The sequence below is a fragment of the Doryrhamphus excisus genome, linkage group LG6, assembly GCF_037039965.1.
Source record: "Doryrhamphus excisus strain RoL-2023G ecotype Guam linkage group LG6, RoL_Dexc_Guam_v1.1, whole genome shotgun sequence".
Lineage (NCBI taxonomy): Eukaryota > Metazoa > Chordata > Actinopteri > Syngnathiformes > Syngnathidae > Doryrhamphus > Doryrhamphus excisus.
In genome coordinates this window covers 14,895,395-14,908,764 of record NC_136362.1, presented here as the reverse complement: position 1 = coordinate 14,908,764, position 13,370 = coordinate 14,895,395, and the positions used below count along the sequence as shown (strand labels likewise).

The 13,370-nt window shown below is 41.3% G+C and overlaps 1 protein-coding gene across 2 annotated transcripts in view; it reads right to left on the bottom strand.

The window, feature by feature from the left end:
* Positions 1-154: 154 nt before the first annotated feature.
* Positions 155-13,370, bottom strand: part of sntg1 (syntrophin, gamma 1) — a 36,496-nt gene continuing 23,280 nt past the window's right edge. For both annotated transcript variants that reach the window (XM_058066866.2, XM_078791522.1), the window contains 7 exons: positions 11,172-11,210; positions 9,483-9,599; positions 9,028-9,099; positions 7,854-8,006; positions 7,628-7,720; positions 2,591-2,701; positions 155-2,520 (listed from right to left, as the gene is read on the bottom strand). In XM_058066866.2, coding sequence (XP_057922849.1) covers positions 2,338-2,520; positions 2,591-2,701; positions 7,628-7,720; positions 7,854-8,006; positions 9,028-9,099; positions 9,483-9,599; positions 11,172-11,210 — 768 coding nt within the window. In that variant the 3' untranslated portion in view covers positions 155-2,337. The remainder of the gene's footprint in view (positions 2,521-2,590; positions 2,702-7,627; positions 7,721-7,853; positions 8,007-9,027; positions 9,100-9,482; positions 9,600-11,171; positions 11,211-13,370) is intronic.

Below are 13,370 nucleotides of genomic sequence, written 5' to 3'. Positions count from 1 at the left end.
TTCTTTACTTTATTTGCCTTTTATTTAACCTAAAAATGTGTCGGATCATTTTTGCCTGACCCGGTATTTACGCTGGTGCCATAAACTGTATGTAATAATGTAAAAATGTAATCAGTGACCTGTCTAAACACAAATGAAACTGCTCACAAGCAAGCCGTGTTATAAAAAAATCTTGTTTATTAATTTAGGACACAGTATATTTGTTAATAAAACATCTGCCACAAAAATAAAATCCACCCCATTGTCTGTAAATCCCGTGTTTTATGAAGGCCATACCATTCCAACCTTTTCCGATCTTTTCAATGCACAGGAAGTATCACCCGTGAGCTAACTGTGTTCATTTCCTCCAGACTTAAAACTGTGAATCACTCAAACATGACCCCAATTTAACTCCTGAGAGTTAACATGCTCGAAGGCGGGGGAGGGGCATCTTAAGCTTTATATTTAACCTTTAAGCATTTTAATACCATTGAATGACCTTTCACCTGTAAGAAGTATTTTCTCATGTATTTCTATCATTATTTACAAACTGGAGTCAGAACATATTCAGGAAATAAAAGTAAACAACCATAGATTTTTTTTTTTTTTTAAATTGGTCCATAGAATTAAGATTAAACGATGTAGAGAGTACTACCTACAGCAGGGGTGTCCAAACTTTTGTGGGGGTAACTTGTGTACTCTTTATATTTTAATTCAATTAATTAAATTAAATAAAAAAAACATCTGTGGTCTAGGTGACAAAGGAACAAGACTATTATTATCTAACTATTAAGGACTATATTATAGAATGGACTATTAAATCTAACTGTTGAAATAATTAAATGCGATGTATAGGCTATTGTGGCAATAATGTATCAACAAACCATTTTCAGCTGAGCCCTCGCCGGAGAGTGACAAATACCAGGAACCAGTGTCCATTTACCAGGAAAATCTGGTACACATGTCAACATGACAAGAACATCTTCACTGTAAGACACATAGGTAGTCGGCCATTTTGGTTTGGATATGAATCATTTATCCTTTTCTTTGCCTTCTGGGGGATGTTGTTATCTGGGCCATAATTCATTCATTTTAACACTTTCAACATTGTTTACTTGGTTAATTTCCTTTACAAATAAAAAACTTTGGATACCCCTGTCCTACAGACAGTACTTCTCTGTGGCGGGTCAACAAATAATTTCTTTAAAAGCATTATTATTTAAGGTCAAGGCTTATTTACATATTGCTGGGAAAGTAAAAGTCTACTTTTCTAATCACGTTGACTTATTGTTAATGGAGAGATGAGCCTCTCTTTGAATGTGATTACATCAACAGCACACATTTTGCCGCTAATGATATACACTATATGGACAAAAGCATGGAGACACTTACAGTTCAATGCAAATGTGTTTTATAGACCTGCTCTTCCACACCGAACTTATCCAAGCATATGGTTATGGACCTTAGAAGCTGAGGGCTGGCTTTAATTGTACGGTCAGACACCTTTCGGTTACATTTTCTCTGTTCAGTGGTTTTCGACGGACTCAACGAAATAGCATAACGTCGACGGAACTACAGGTAGTAAAAATACTACCAACAGCGCGTCTTTTAAAATGTACTCACGCTGCTTCCTGGTGCAATGGTGTCCGTGTCAACAGTCAAAGTTTTCGGGGAAAAGACAGTTGATGCTGCTTGTTTCTTAGCGGTTTCCCTCCCTACTCCTTCCTTCTTCCTGTTTACTTTCTTACGCACCCATCGCTGACCAATTGAAGAAGATAACACTGTCACGTGGTTTTCTGCGACGCATTTGACCACGTAGGAATTTTCATAGTTTGGACGCCATTTAGTTATCATTACATATGTGTCGCACCTCGGAATAAACTGTCCGAACACGTATAATATTTGACTTATATTACTAAATCTCACTTTTTCAGAGCTGTCACAAATACAAAAAAAAAAACGCAGAGGCAGAACAACTACAGCCTAAATTAGCCTAATTAGTAGTGTGTCCAGTTTTGTACATATAGTGTAAGCAAACTTTCCCCAAAAGTGAGCAGAAATATCTTTCCAAATCCTCAATCGGAGTTTATACAAAAGTGGACTACCTGCATTTTCTTATTGTGATGTGTGGATATTAGCAATAATAATAATGATAAAAATAATAATGTCCCAGGAAATTGGCTTAAAAGGATGTTCAAATCGCACACTTGGTGTCCATAGAGTCTTCTTGTCTTTTTCATCCCAGAAAGGCTTTAATGGGAGATTTCAGGTTTTTTTTCCTGAGGAAGTCTTTATGGAGTCTTTTTTTCTTTCTCCCCTCTTAGGCTACGGAGTCGTGACTAATCCGGAGGTGCTGTGTCAAGTGGTGAATTTCAGTTTGGGGGTGTGCGAATTGCACGAGAGGCTCGACAAAGAAGGGATGCCGGCGTTGGCAGCCGTAGCCTGGCTCTCCACAAACACGGGGTCCAGGCACGCCACTTTGGCAGCAAAGAAAGCATGAATGCAGTGAAGCACCGCAAACAGGTTGGAGAACTCCAGTTCCTGCACAAAATAAACAAATAACCAAGTCATCTTTTCTGTTCTTAAGACTCAAACTAAAGACGTATTTTACCTTTGCTTCAATAGATTTGGAGTCTTGGTTTTGGAATAAAAACTTGATCTTGCTTTTCCCATCATCTGATGATCCTTTTAGCTGAGAGAACTTGTATCTCCACAGAACAGCCTGAAATGTTATCAACCAGACACATATCACCTGCTTATATATGAATGAATAATTGATGTCTAACTCAACACGATGGACACTGATGGTAGTGTTGTAAACTTTTTATTACAGCCAGTAGGGAAATAAAAAGAACATAAATGTGTAGCTGTGAAGCTTGCATATATTTTTTATGTTACTAGAATCCTCTGGAGGCCAGTATCACTATCAGCTAAGGTTAGAACATTGTGAGAACAACAACTGACAGGAGATGAGGGCAGAAATCCATAGAACCTCAACAGAACAGCCAAACATTTCCATTTCGGCTCATCTGGCACTCATGTAATTTTATTTTTGGTGCACAAGTCACATACCATGCACTATCATGACTATTCCAATGCGTTCAACATCGACCATGCACTTTTGTGACGACTGTAGCTTGTTTTACTGCAAACAGATCTCAACCAAATCTGTCTTGTCTATCTATCTTGATAGATAGACGATCAACTGGACATAACCGCAACTGATACTACTGGTATTACGTAACAACATTATACTCAGGGCATGGAATCGGTCACCACCAGACTGTTGAAGTTGTCTAACAAAACGTTTTGCTTCTCTATAATATCTAGTCAAGAAGTCAAGTCAATATCTAGTCATGTAGTCAAGAGCATGAACTGATGAAGCCTGCTGGGATGAAAGGCGAAACGTCTTCAAAGACAACCTGAACAGTCTGGTTGCGATCGATTCAATGCCCGGAGAATACAATGGCCTGGATGAATGAGAATATTCACAGGAACATAATAGCACGAGTGCTGAGCAGCATACAATGCACTGCTGTGATTGGCCATCTAGCCATCCATGCATTTTCTATGCTGCTTATCCTCACAAGGGACGCGGGTATGCTGGAACCTATCCCAGCTGTCTTCGGGCGAGAGGCGGGGTACACCCTGGACTGGTCGCCAGCCAATCACAGGGCAGAGAATCAAACCCAGGTCTTCCCGATGTCCTGACTGTGTTTTAATTTTTTCTACTGCATTCTATGCATTGTTGCATTACATTTTGTAATAGTAGTCACAAACACCATATCATGCATTTACCTCATTACTCCAGCAAAATATTGCAAACAGCCCTCAACTGAAGCGATCCAGATTTTTCCATCTAATATTTGCATTAAATTAAGTAAACATTGTGGTTCTGCTAACCTTTCAAAAAATGTCTAGTATTATCTAGAATCTTTTATTTGCCCAGCAGTCCATGTCAGGCCTGTATTCTTAAATAGGACAGGACTTCCTGGTACTGGCGGGAGGGTCCTAACGTCACATGCAATAAAAAGGCAGTGCGGAGTCATCTGCTGATTCATGTAAAGGCACATATTTTATGTCTTTTATGTCTTAATTTATTGATCAGATCAACACTAAGTGCTTTTCATCCATTAGGAAGAGTACACTACTGGCATCGCCTTTAAGAATGGGATCCAGCCAAGATACATGGTGTTCTCATTTTTTATTATCATAAACCACAATAAAAAAAAAGACTTTCTATTGTTTTGTGTTTTTAAAACAACCTGGAGCTTCAGTTAAGTGTGTTATACGTGACTGGAACATGTAAGACTTCAGGTGAATTCACCAGAGGAAGATTTAACCTCTGCTGACCTGATGGTTCTGTCTGTTGTTTGTGTGTCCATTAGAAGGAATTAAACAGCTGCTTTTGTGGAAGGAACAATTAAATACAAACTGTACACACACGTACTTGGTGTTCGTTATGTAGTTCCTACCTCTTCTGTTGTCATTTGGCCTGTTATGTGATGTGTAAACAAAATGCTGGCAACGGCTACACCACACTATATCATCCTTGGGGGACATTGTGGCTTGTTTTTTTTACATAAGCTGCAGCCAAAAAACATCCACACAATATGGCTTTGCTTGTGTGCCGCTCAACTGTGTAATCCGTCTGTATAACAATTGTGCCCACAGTCCCAATATGCAAACGTTGCACTAAAAGTTAGCTACACTGAAGAAAACAAACTATTATGTTGCATACAATGTTGCAGTGATGGAAATAACGGCGTTTAAATAAACAACGTTATTAATGCCGTTACTTTTTCCAGTAATGGGTAAACCAGGGCTCTACGTTAAAAACAAAAATTACTTGCCCATGGGGAATCCTTAAGGTGAGAACTACTTGCCCGAAACTGCCCCATGTAAAATGAAAAGACTGCCATAATGATATCATCTAATTTTTGTGGCATCACATGAGAATCTCAAATAAAGATGAAATGATTATCATTTCTTGTGGTTGTTTTCCTACATAGATCATGACGTTGCATGGAAATCTGGATTGTCGAGAGACTTCTAGGCACTTTGCCTTTTATAAGTTGTGCACCACAATGAAACATTATTGAATAGACAGATTTGTGTATTAGTAAAGTGTTATTAATGCAGAAAAAATGCTCAATGGTCAAACAATAATTTGTGAAGCAAAGGTGAGAAAAATACACAGAGAAATGGAAGCGCTAGATTTTGTAGCTTGTGCAAAATCAGCACTTGGTATTGGATCTAATCGGTGGTGTTTCATTGTGACCACTTCAAATTGTCACAGCAATGTGATTCACTCACTTGTGCCATCATTTGATTTGCTGCCGCTAATAAAATACTTGTTTAGGAGGCACTGTTTCATCGCTTTTTGCTGTTTTCCTTCAGAAGTTGTTGAAGAATTAGACGATGTTGGCAGGGACTCCATGATAGATGCTTTTGTAGTCAAACGATCGCTGATTGGTTGATTGCGAACAAGAACGGGTGTGGGTAAAACGCAGACTGTGGACTGCGGTCTAAATAAACGATTCTGGCCAATTCTGATTGGTCTATTTCAAGATTGGTTTGCAAATTACCACCGGAATTACGCAGTCCGTGTTTTACCAACACCAAACAAGAAAAAAACTATTCGCAGTATGGCATGCCAAAGTGCACTTGCCCGACGGGAATATCACTGATTGGATTTACTTGCCCAAATTTTGTTTTAACTTGCCCCGGGCCATCGGTACATCGTTATTGTCGAGCCCTGCTAACTAATTACTTTTAATGTCAGCATAACGCCGTTACCATTTTCGACACACCGTTACTGCACGTTACTTCATAACTAATCTGCAGCAGAGTGACAAGGGAAGGGGGTGAGATAACCACATAAGCATGAGGATTGGCTAAAGTTCAGTAAGATTGCGTCTTCAGCCAATCAGAGAACTTGGGTGGGCGGGTGTTTAGAGCACATCCAAAGATGCAGCATGAGTGAGCAGGACTATAGTGAGAAGACAGCGTTTGCCAAAAGGAAGTACAGACACTACTTTAACCCCGTTGATGTCAAAGGTAAAATGTACACGTCGAATGTACATTATGTCCCCGAAAAAATGTCAATAATATATGAAATATATTATTAATATATTAATATATATGCTTTTACTCGTAACTAGTTACTTTTGTAGTGGAGTAAATCAGTTAGTAACTCAGGTACTTTTTTGGAGAAGTAACTAGTAACTATAACTAATTACTTTTTTAAAGTAACGTGCCCAACACTGCAGACGAGACTGCTGGGTATGTACACAAGAAAAATCTAGATTTTGTAACTCATAGCGATAAGCATGCTAGTGTAACAGTTGGATGCTCACCCACTACGCTAACTTGCTGCTAGAATTGTGAGTAGCCCCACATCCAAGTACTGTGGGACAGAGACTGAATATCTAAGACGAGGATTCACTCTCCAACAATAATCTGTTTCTGTCTTCATGCACCGATTCAACCTTTCTGAGGTGGTGTGACAAAGGCATAACTAAACTTAAAGACCTCTACAATCATGGGACTTTTATATCTTTTTCCAAGCAAGCAGATCAATTTGGTTTGCTCACATGAAAAACCCCATATTTCCTAGTCGCTCCACTAAAACTTTGCTTGACTCATTGCTAGCCCTTAATCCCGAACAGTCGTCTCTACTATTTATGGCCCTATTAATACAACAACTGACAGCCCACATCCAGCCCAAACGAGTCCTGGGAGCAGGAACTAGGAACCGCATTCCCTGATGATTACTGGCAACTAGTATTACGGTTGGTTCTCTCTTCCTCATTTGTACAAGACATGGTCTGCTGCAGTGTAAAGTGCACAAAATACATTATAGCAATTTAGAAATGTCTGGGATATTCACTGATATGACAAATGTGTGTAACAAGTGTAAACAATCTCTATTCTCACATGTTTTGTCTCAAACTTGCCACATTTTGGTTAAAAATGAATAAATCTGTAGATCTGATATTTTGGATTTGTTTTGATGCCCCCTTGCAACCAATTGCATCTAAATCCATGCAAACTGTCCTTGTCTTTGTCACCCTGCTAGCAAGGCAACTTACTGGATGCTTCACGTGTTCAGCAATGACGACGGCTTTCGCCAAAGCTCAGACAACCTTCGCTCAAGCACCTATGATCCATACACATATTGTCGCTCTCATGGCGCTTGCAACGTCTCTTTGAATGCCCTGTTTACATCGATGTCCAGTGGGGGGAGTTTTCTGTTCTTAATCCTCCTGGAATTATGGCAAGCTCCAAATTCATTTGCTTCACTTGGTGTTTGTTTGATGGTAGTAGAGAGATGGGTGCAATGTTGTTTTGCAGCCCTGGACGGTGTGGCGTGTTACAGATTTTGGAACACAATGCACACATAAGGCATAAGGTGCACCAGATTATAAGGCACCTCATCGATTTAAAGGCTTTTAAGTTCTAAAAATATGGTAGTTTTAAAGCATTCTGTCGTGACTCTTCCAACAACTTTTACTACAAACGTTCACCTAACCAAAACCATCCAGATTCTGCCACCCATAGCAACATTTCACATTTTCCAGTGTTCAGGGATACAGCATTATCTTACCTCCGCCTCCGTATGGCAGTCATGGTGTCCTTCACTCACCTTGGAAGCGGCATCAAAGCACACAAAGCCCATGCTGAAGTCAACAGTTAGTCCCATAAGGTGGCTCTCCATGATACAGGCGTATGTTTTACACTGCATTGAGAAGAAAAGCGAGCTGTGAGCCAAGCAAAGGACACAAAAAAACTCACTCTCCCGCTAGGTAGAGTCATTAATCTTCAACCAGAGCCTGGCGCTGAGATGAAAGTCCTTTCCGTGAGTCGCCCACCTGTATCCTCTCCACTTCCAGGAAAGTGGCCATCTGGAAGGCCTTTTCCCAAACCAGCAGCTCCGACTCCAGCTCCACGCTGAAGAACATGTCCTCGCCGCTCTCCGTCTGCACGCTGAAGCAGTGCTTTCTCTTGTCCACCAGGTCGTTGTCCTGAGGAGACACATACGTAGCAAACGCTGTGTGGGTCAAATAATGGTCACACAATTAACAAAATTATCTTAGCTATCACTTTAGTCGTTTAATGACACTGTCAATATCAACTACACTCACTAGCTGCAGGTTGACTGACTAGCACCTTATCTACGCGATGGAGTCTTTCACTGCCATTACTGATGTAACTCACCTGGGAAGGATTAATCCTTGGGTCTTTGTTTTTGGAATGTAGGAAAAAAACAGACTACCCGGAGAAAACCTTAGTTCATTTTAATCACTATGGATTGAAATGAATTATGCTAAAAATGTACTTCTACTACAGGACAAACATGTCAGCTGGGCGTTCAACACCATCATCTCTGAGATCCTCCACCAGAGGCTCTCCCAGTTCACCGTGGCAGCAGTGGATCACCAGCTCCCTGACTGGCACGAGCCAGCAGGCTGGGGGCATCACATCCAGCACCAGGAAAACCAGCAGTGGCGCTCCGCAAGGGTGTGTTCTCTTTCCACTACTCTTCTCTCTCTACACTAATGATTGCACGTCAGGGGACCATTTTGTGAAGTTTTACACAGGACACGACAGTTGTCGGTCTCATATGGGATGCCGAGGAGTCTGCATACAGATGGGAGGTGGATCAGCTGGTCCTCTGATGTGGTCAGAACCATATGGAACTGAACCCGCTCAAGTGGCGTTGACAGTGGACTTTGTTTAAAGGTACAACTGCATGTTAAGCTGTACTATACACCGTCTGTGGCAATGTTTTTCTGGAGCAGATGGCCCTTAGCTGTGTCAAATTGGGTATGTAGGATTTTAGCGTCTGGTACCATAATTGGTCATTCCCCATCTGGCAGTAGTGGCGTTATAGTATCTTAGTGCCACTGGAAACATTATTTGCTCGAGCTAACTAGTCACCCTGCTTAGTTGTTTTCCATGTTTTATAGTGGTTAGCTTTTTTGAAAACACGAGTGAAACAGACAAATTGGACGTCTAGTATTTCCGTTTATTAAAGGGACTTACCTTTAAAATCTTGCACATGATTTCATAGACCGTAAAGCTTTTCTCTGCTCGAGTCCAGTCCCATGTTGTCACCTGTAAATGAAACACCTCTAAGTAAAATGAATGTTTGTTGCTTATAAAAGGTTGTTACTTCACACTGAGAGGTCTTCACTGTCTTCACTAATAAACAAGGAATGACAATGCACAGCTTCCACTCACATTTGCATATTCCATTCATATTAAATTGGGCTGGCAATTGCACCTATATATCCATATTTGCACATCTCCATTACATTCATAGCTTCTGCTACTTATCATAATAACGTAAGATGCTGCCTCAATGTAAACACATCTGATGACCATCATCAATCGCGGGGTAGATCAATGCGGCACAAATGATTGGGAGCCTCCTTCCTTTTCCTGCCATGATAACAAAAAAATAAAAATAAACTATGTGAGACTGAAAGAAAGCCTACCGGAGGAGCGCAGAACTTAAAAAGTGAGGAACCCCTCAAAGCGAGGAACTTTGATGAGTACATTCGGTCCTGAACGGAGTCCTGCTCTTTCTCGTCCGTCCAGCCCATGTAGATGATCTGCTCAATCCAAACATGGAACAAATTGTTAGATTTAATAATGAGAAAATTATGTTACAAGTTATTTTACAATAAGTATTGTTGTTTTTAATGCTTCCCTACAAGGTAAACTTAAAGGGCTTATTACATCTGATCTGATTATATCTATTCTATTGAATAATATGAACGTACAGGTGAGTACATGGGTGTTATTTCATGTCTACATGGCTTTAATTTAAAAAAACTTCCATCCATCCATCCATCCAGTTGAATCTCAGATTCAGGAGGTTTTTATCCTGGTTGTTGAACTGTGGACCAGCTCTACACTCTCAGCAGGATCCTTGAGGGACCATAGGAGTTTGGCCAACGAGTCTACCTGTGTTTTGTGGACTTGTAGAAGGCATTTGACCTTGTTCCTCTAGGAATTCTGTGGGGAGTACAGCGTTTGGTTTGCACTGTCCGCAATAAGTTGGACCCGTTTCCATGGTTCTCACCCGGAAAAGGGTGGCGTGCCATCTCTGGGTCTGGGATTAGATCTTGCCCCAAGTGGAGGACTTTAAGTACCTCAGGGTCTTGTTCACGAGTGAGGGAAGGATGGAACATGAGATCGACAGGTGGATTGCTGCGGCATCTGCAGTGATGCGGACTCTACATCAATCAATTTACCAGCCTATCTAGATTCCTTCCCTCAACTATGGTCATGAGTATTAGGTAGATAACAAGTACAAGCGGCCAAAATTACTTTTCTCCGCAGAGTGGCTGGGCTCTCCCTTAGAGATAAGGTGAGAAGCACTATCGTCCGGGAGAGACTCAGAGTGGAACCGCTGCTACCTCTGCATTGAGAGGAGCCAGATGAGGTGGCTTGGGCATTTAGTTAGGATGCCCCCTGGGGAGGTGTTCATGGCACGTCCAACCAGTAGAATGGCTCGGGGAAGACCCAGGACACGTTTCCCAACTGACCTGGTTGGACCAAGTGGCTAGGGAGAGGGAAGTCTCGGGTCCCGCGACCCAACCTCAAATAAGTGGTAGAAGATGGATGGAGGATGGATAGTTGACTCAAAGTTCAAATCCTAATGAAATGACAGTGCTAATATGGGCTGTGACAGTCTTCAGTATATGAAGGGAGCTGGAGGGGGGTCGGGTGGAAGCAGGGGGGCCGCATCAGCAGGGTGTTGAAAGGAAAGAAGTGACAAGTACAAACGTTGTAAAAAGACATCTAGTGTGACCATCATTCCTCATTAAAACAGACCAGATAGAACCAACATGTTTGACGGCTGACAAAAAACAGCGGATGAAAGATTTGGGACCATGTCTTCATTGAACTGTCATGTGGATTCATGTGCGCATGATCTGAATGAATTCATTAACCAACACATACACATACATGGAGAGTTACTGAAGGCAATGAAGTTGTTTTCTCGTTCTTTCTCTGAGGATTATGATGCAAACATTTAGCTGAGGTTGCAACACTTGGCAAGATGAAGCATGTCCTTTCTCTGACTGGATGGCCTGCTTTCACTTTCGCTTATGGAAAAAAATCAAATGTATTTGATGAAAAAAAAAAATCATCTTTTGAAGCACACGCACACTCACCTGCTGGTTAACTGGAAAATTGCGGTTGATCTTCTTCACCTGTCAATACGCACATCAAAAATTCAGTCTGGGAAAAATATACCTCAAAAGTCAAACAAGGTATGAAGTCTGATGATAACACACAGAGATGCCCCAGCGGGGAATCAAACCCAGGTCTCCTAACTGTGTGGCCTGCGCGCTAACTACTTGTCCACTGTGCAGCCTATTATATACATATGTTTCAATATTTTTATTACAATAAACATATAGAATATGTATTACGACCAGATATTTTTATCATTCATTCATTCATTTTCTGCCCCTTTCACAAGGGTCGTGGGTGTGCTGGAGCCTATCCCAGCTGTCTTCAGGCAAGATGCGGGATACACCCTGAACTGGTGGCCAGCCAATCACAGGGCACATATAGACAAACAACCATTCACACTCACATTCATACCTATGGACAATTTGGAGTCACCAATTAACCTAGCATGTTTTGGGAATGTGGGAGAAAACCGGAGTACCCGGAGAAAACCCCCGCATGCACGGGGAGAACATACAAACTCCACACAGAGATGGCCGAGGGTGGAATTGAACCCTGGGTCTCTTAGCTGTGAGGCCTGCACTAACCACTCGTCCGCCATGCAGCCCGATTTATGTATATATATATATATATATATATATATATATATGTATATATATATTTATGTACCATCGACAGCCAAACATTAAATGAAGCCAACTGGATGTTAAAAAAACTATTTGTCTTTTTTACCCGATGTCCTTAACGTCCCTCATAGGTGACACATTAATATCCTGTCCCATTTAAAGGTGGTAACTCTACTCCAGTATACTGCTTTATTGTGATTGTTAAACCTTCCCTTTCAATTTGCTATGAAATGAACATGCAGACTTAAACCATAAATAGCTTGGACATAGCAAGTATTCTTTTTTTTATGTTCACCTACCTAGCATCCTGTTGACTCATTGGTTGGTCAATAAAACTCTTGCTGATTGATCCTTGTCTGGGCAACAGCTATGAAACTTGAACATTTTACAACTTTCTGGGATTGCATGGTGACACGCACAAGCATAAAATTAAAAACACGCAGATTTCACATGTCGCTTGGCTGGACAAAGACTCACAATAATCGCCCTGCCTCGCAGGTTCCATTGAAACTTAATGACTCGATGCGACGTATGTCACCTCTCGTATGTGGCACCCATCAGTGAGATGTGGTCGCTTGTTTGACCCCATTGTGTGCAGGGCTGCACTGCGCGTTGCAGACCCCGTTAAAGACTGAACACTTTCTTTGTTTCTTAGTTGACGGAGTTGGTAAACATGTGCTGTGAGTCATATATAGATACAGTGCATCAATATTTATTTTTAGTAAAATATCAAAAGCAAAGGTTGAGTCGTTAGCACGCAGGCCACACAGCTAGGAGACCCGAGTTCGATTCCACCCTCGTACATCTCTGTGGAGTTTGCATGTTCTCCCCGTGCATGCGTGGGTTTTCTCCGGGTACTCCGGTTTCCTCCCACATTCCAAAAACATGCTAGGTTAATTGGCGACTCCAAATTGTCCATAGGTATGAATGTGAGTGTGAATGGTTGTTTGTCTATACTATGTTCCCTGTGATTGGCTTGCGATCAGTCCAGGGTGTACCCCGCATCTTACCCGATAAAATCAATAGGGTTCGTACATATACATACATATACAATATGTTCCCAAATCAACAGTGTTCTTTCTTCCTGTATATTTACAGTACAACAAACGAGGAAGTTAGACTTAGAACAACACACCTCAATGGATGCAGAAGTTGTCATGGCGACAACATTGATGTTTCACCATGACCTAAACTCCTTGTGTGTATAGCTCTTTAAATACAAGTGAGAAGATGTATGTGTGTGTGGGGAAAGAAGAAAATAAAACATGCACACACTGATCGGACTGTGTTGTATATTTGTCACTCACACACCTTTTGCAAAAGGCCACCCAGCACTGGGTTGTTCAGGGCCATACTGGCTGTGAGTCATCGCTGTTACATTTAATACTGCGTCCACTCCAATTAACTGAGGCGCCATTATTCCCAGACGACACCCTCAGCCCTCCTCTCATACACACACAAACTCACACACATACACACAATCGCGATAATTACACATCTCATTTTGTTTTTTTGTTTTTTTCACTTTAACAAGCTCGTTTTCATTCGCTT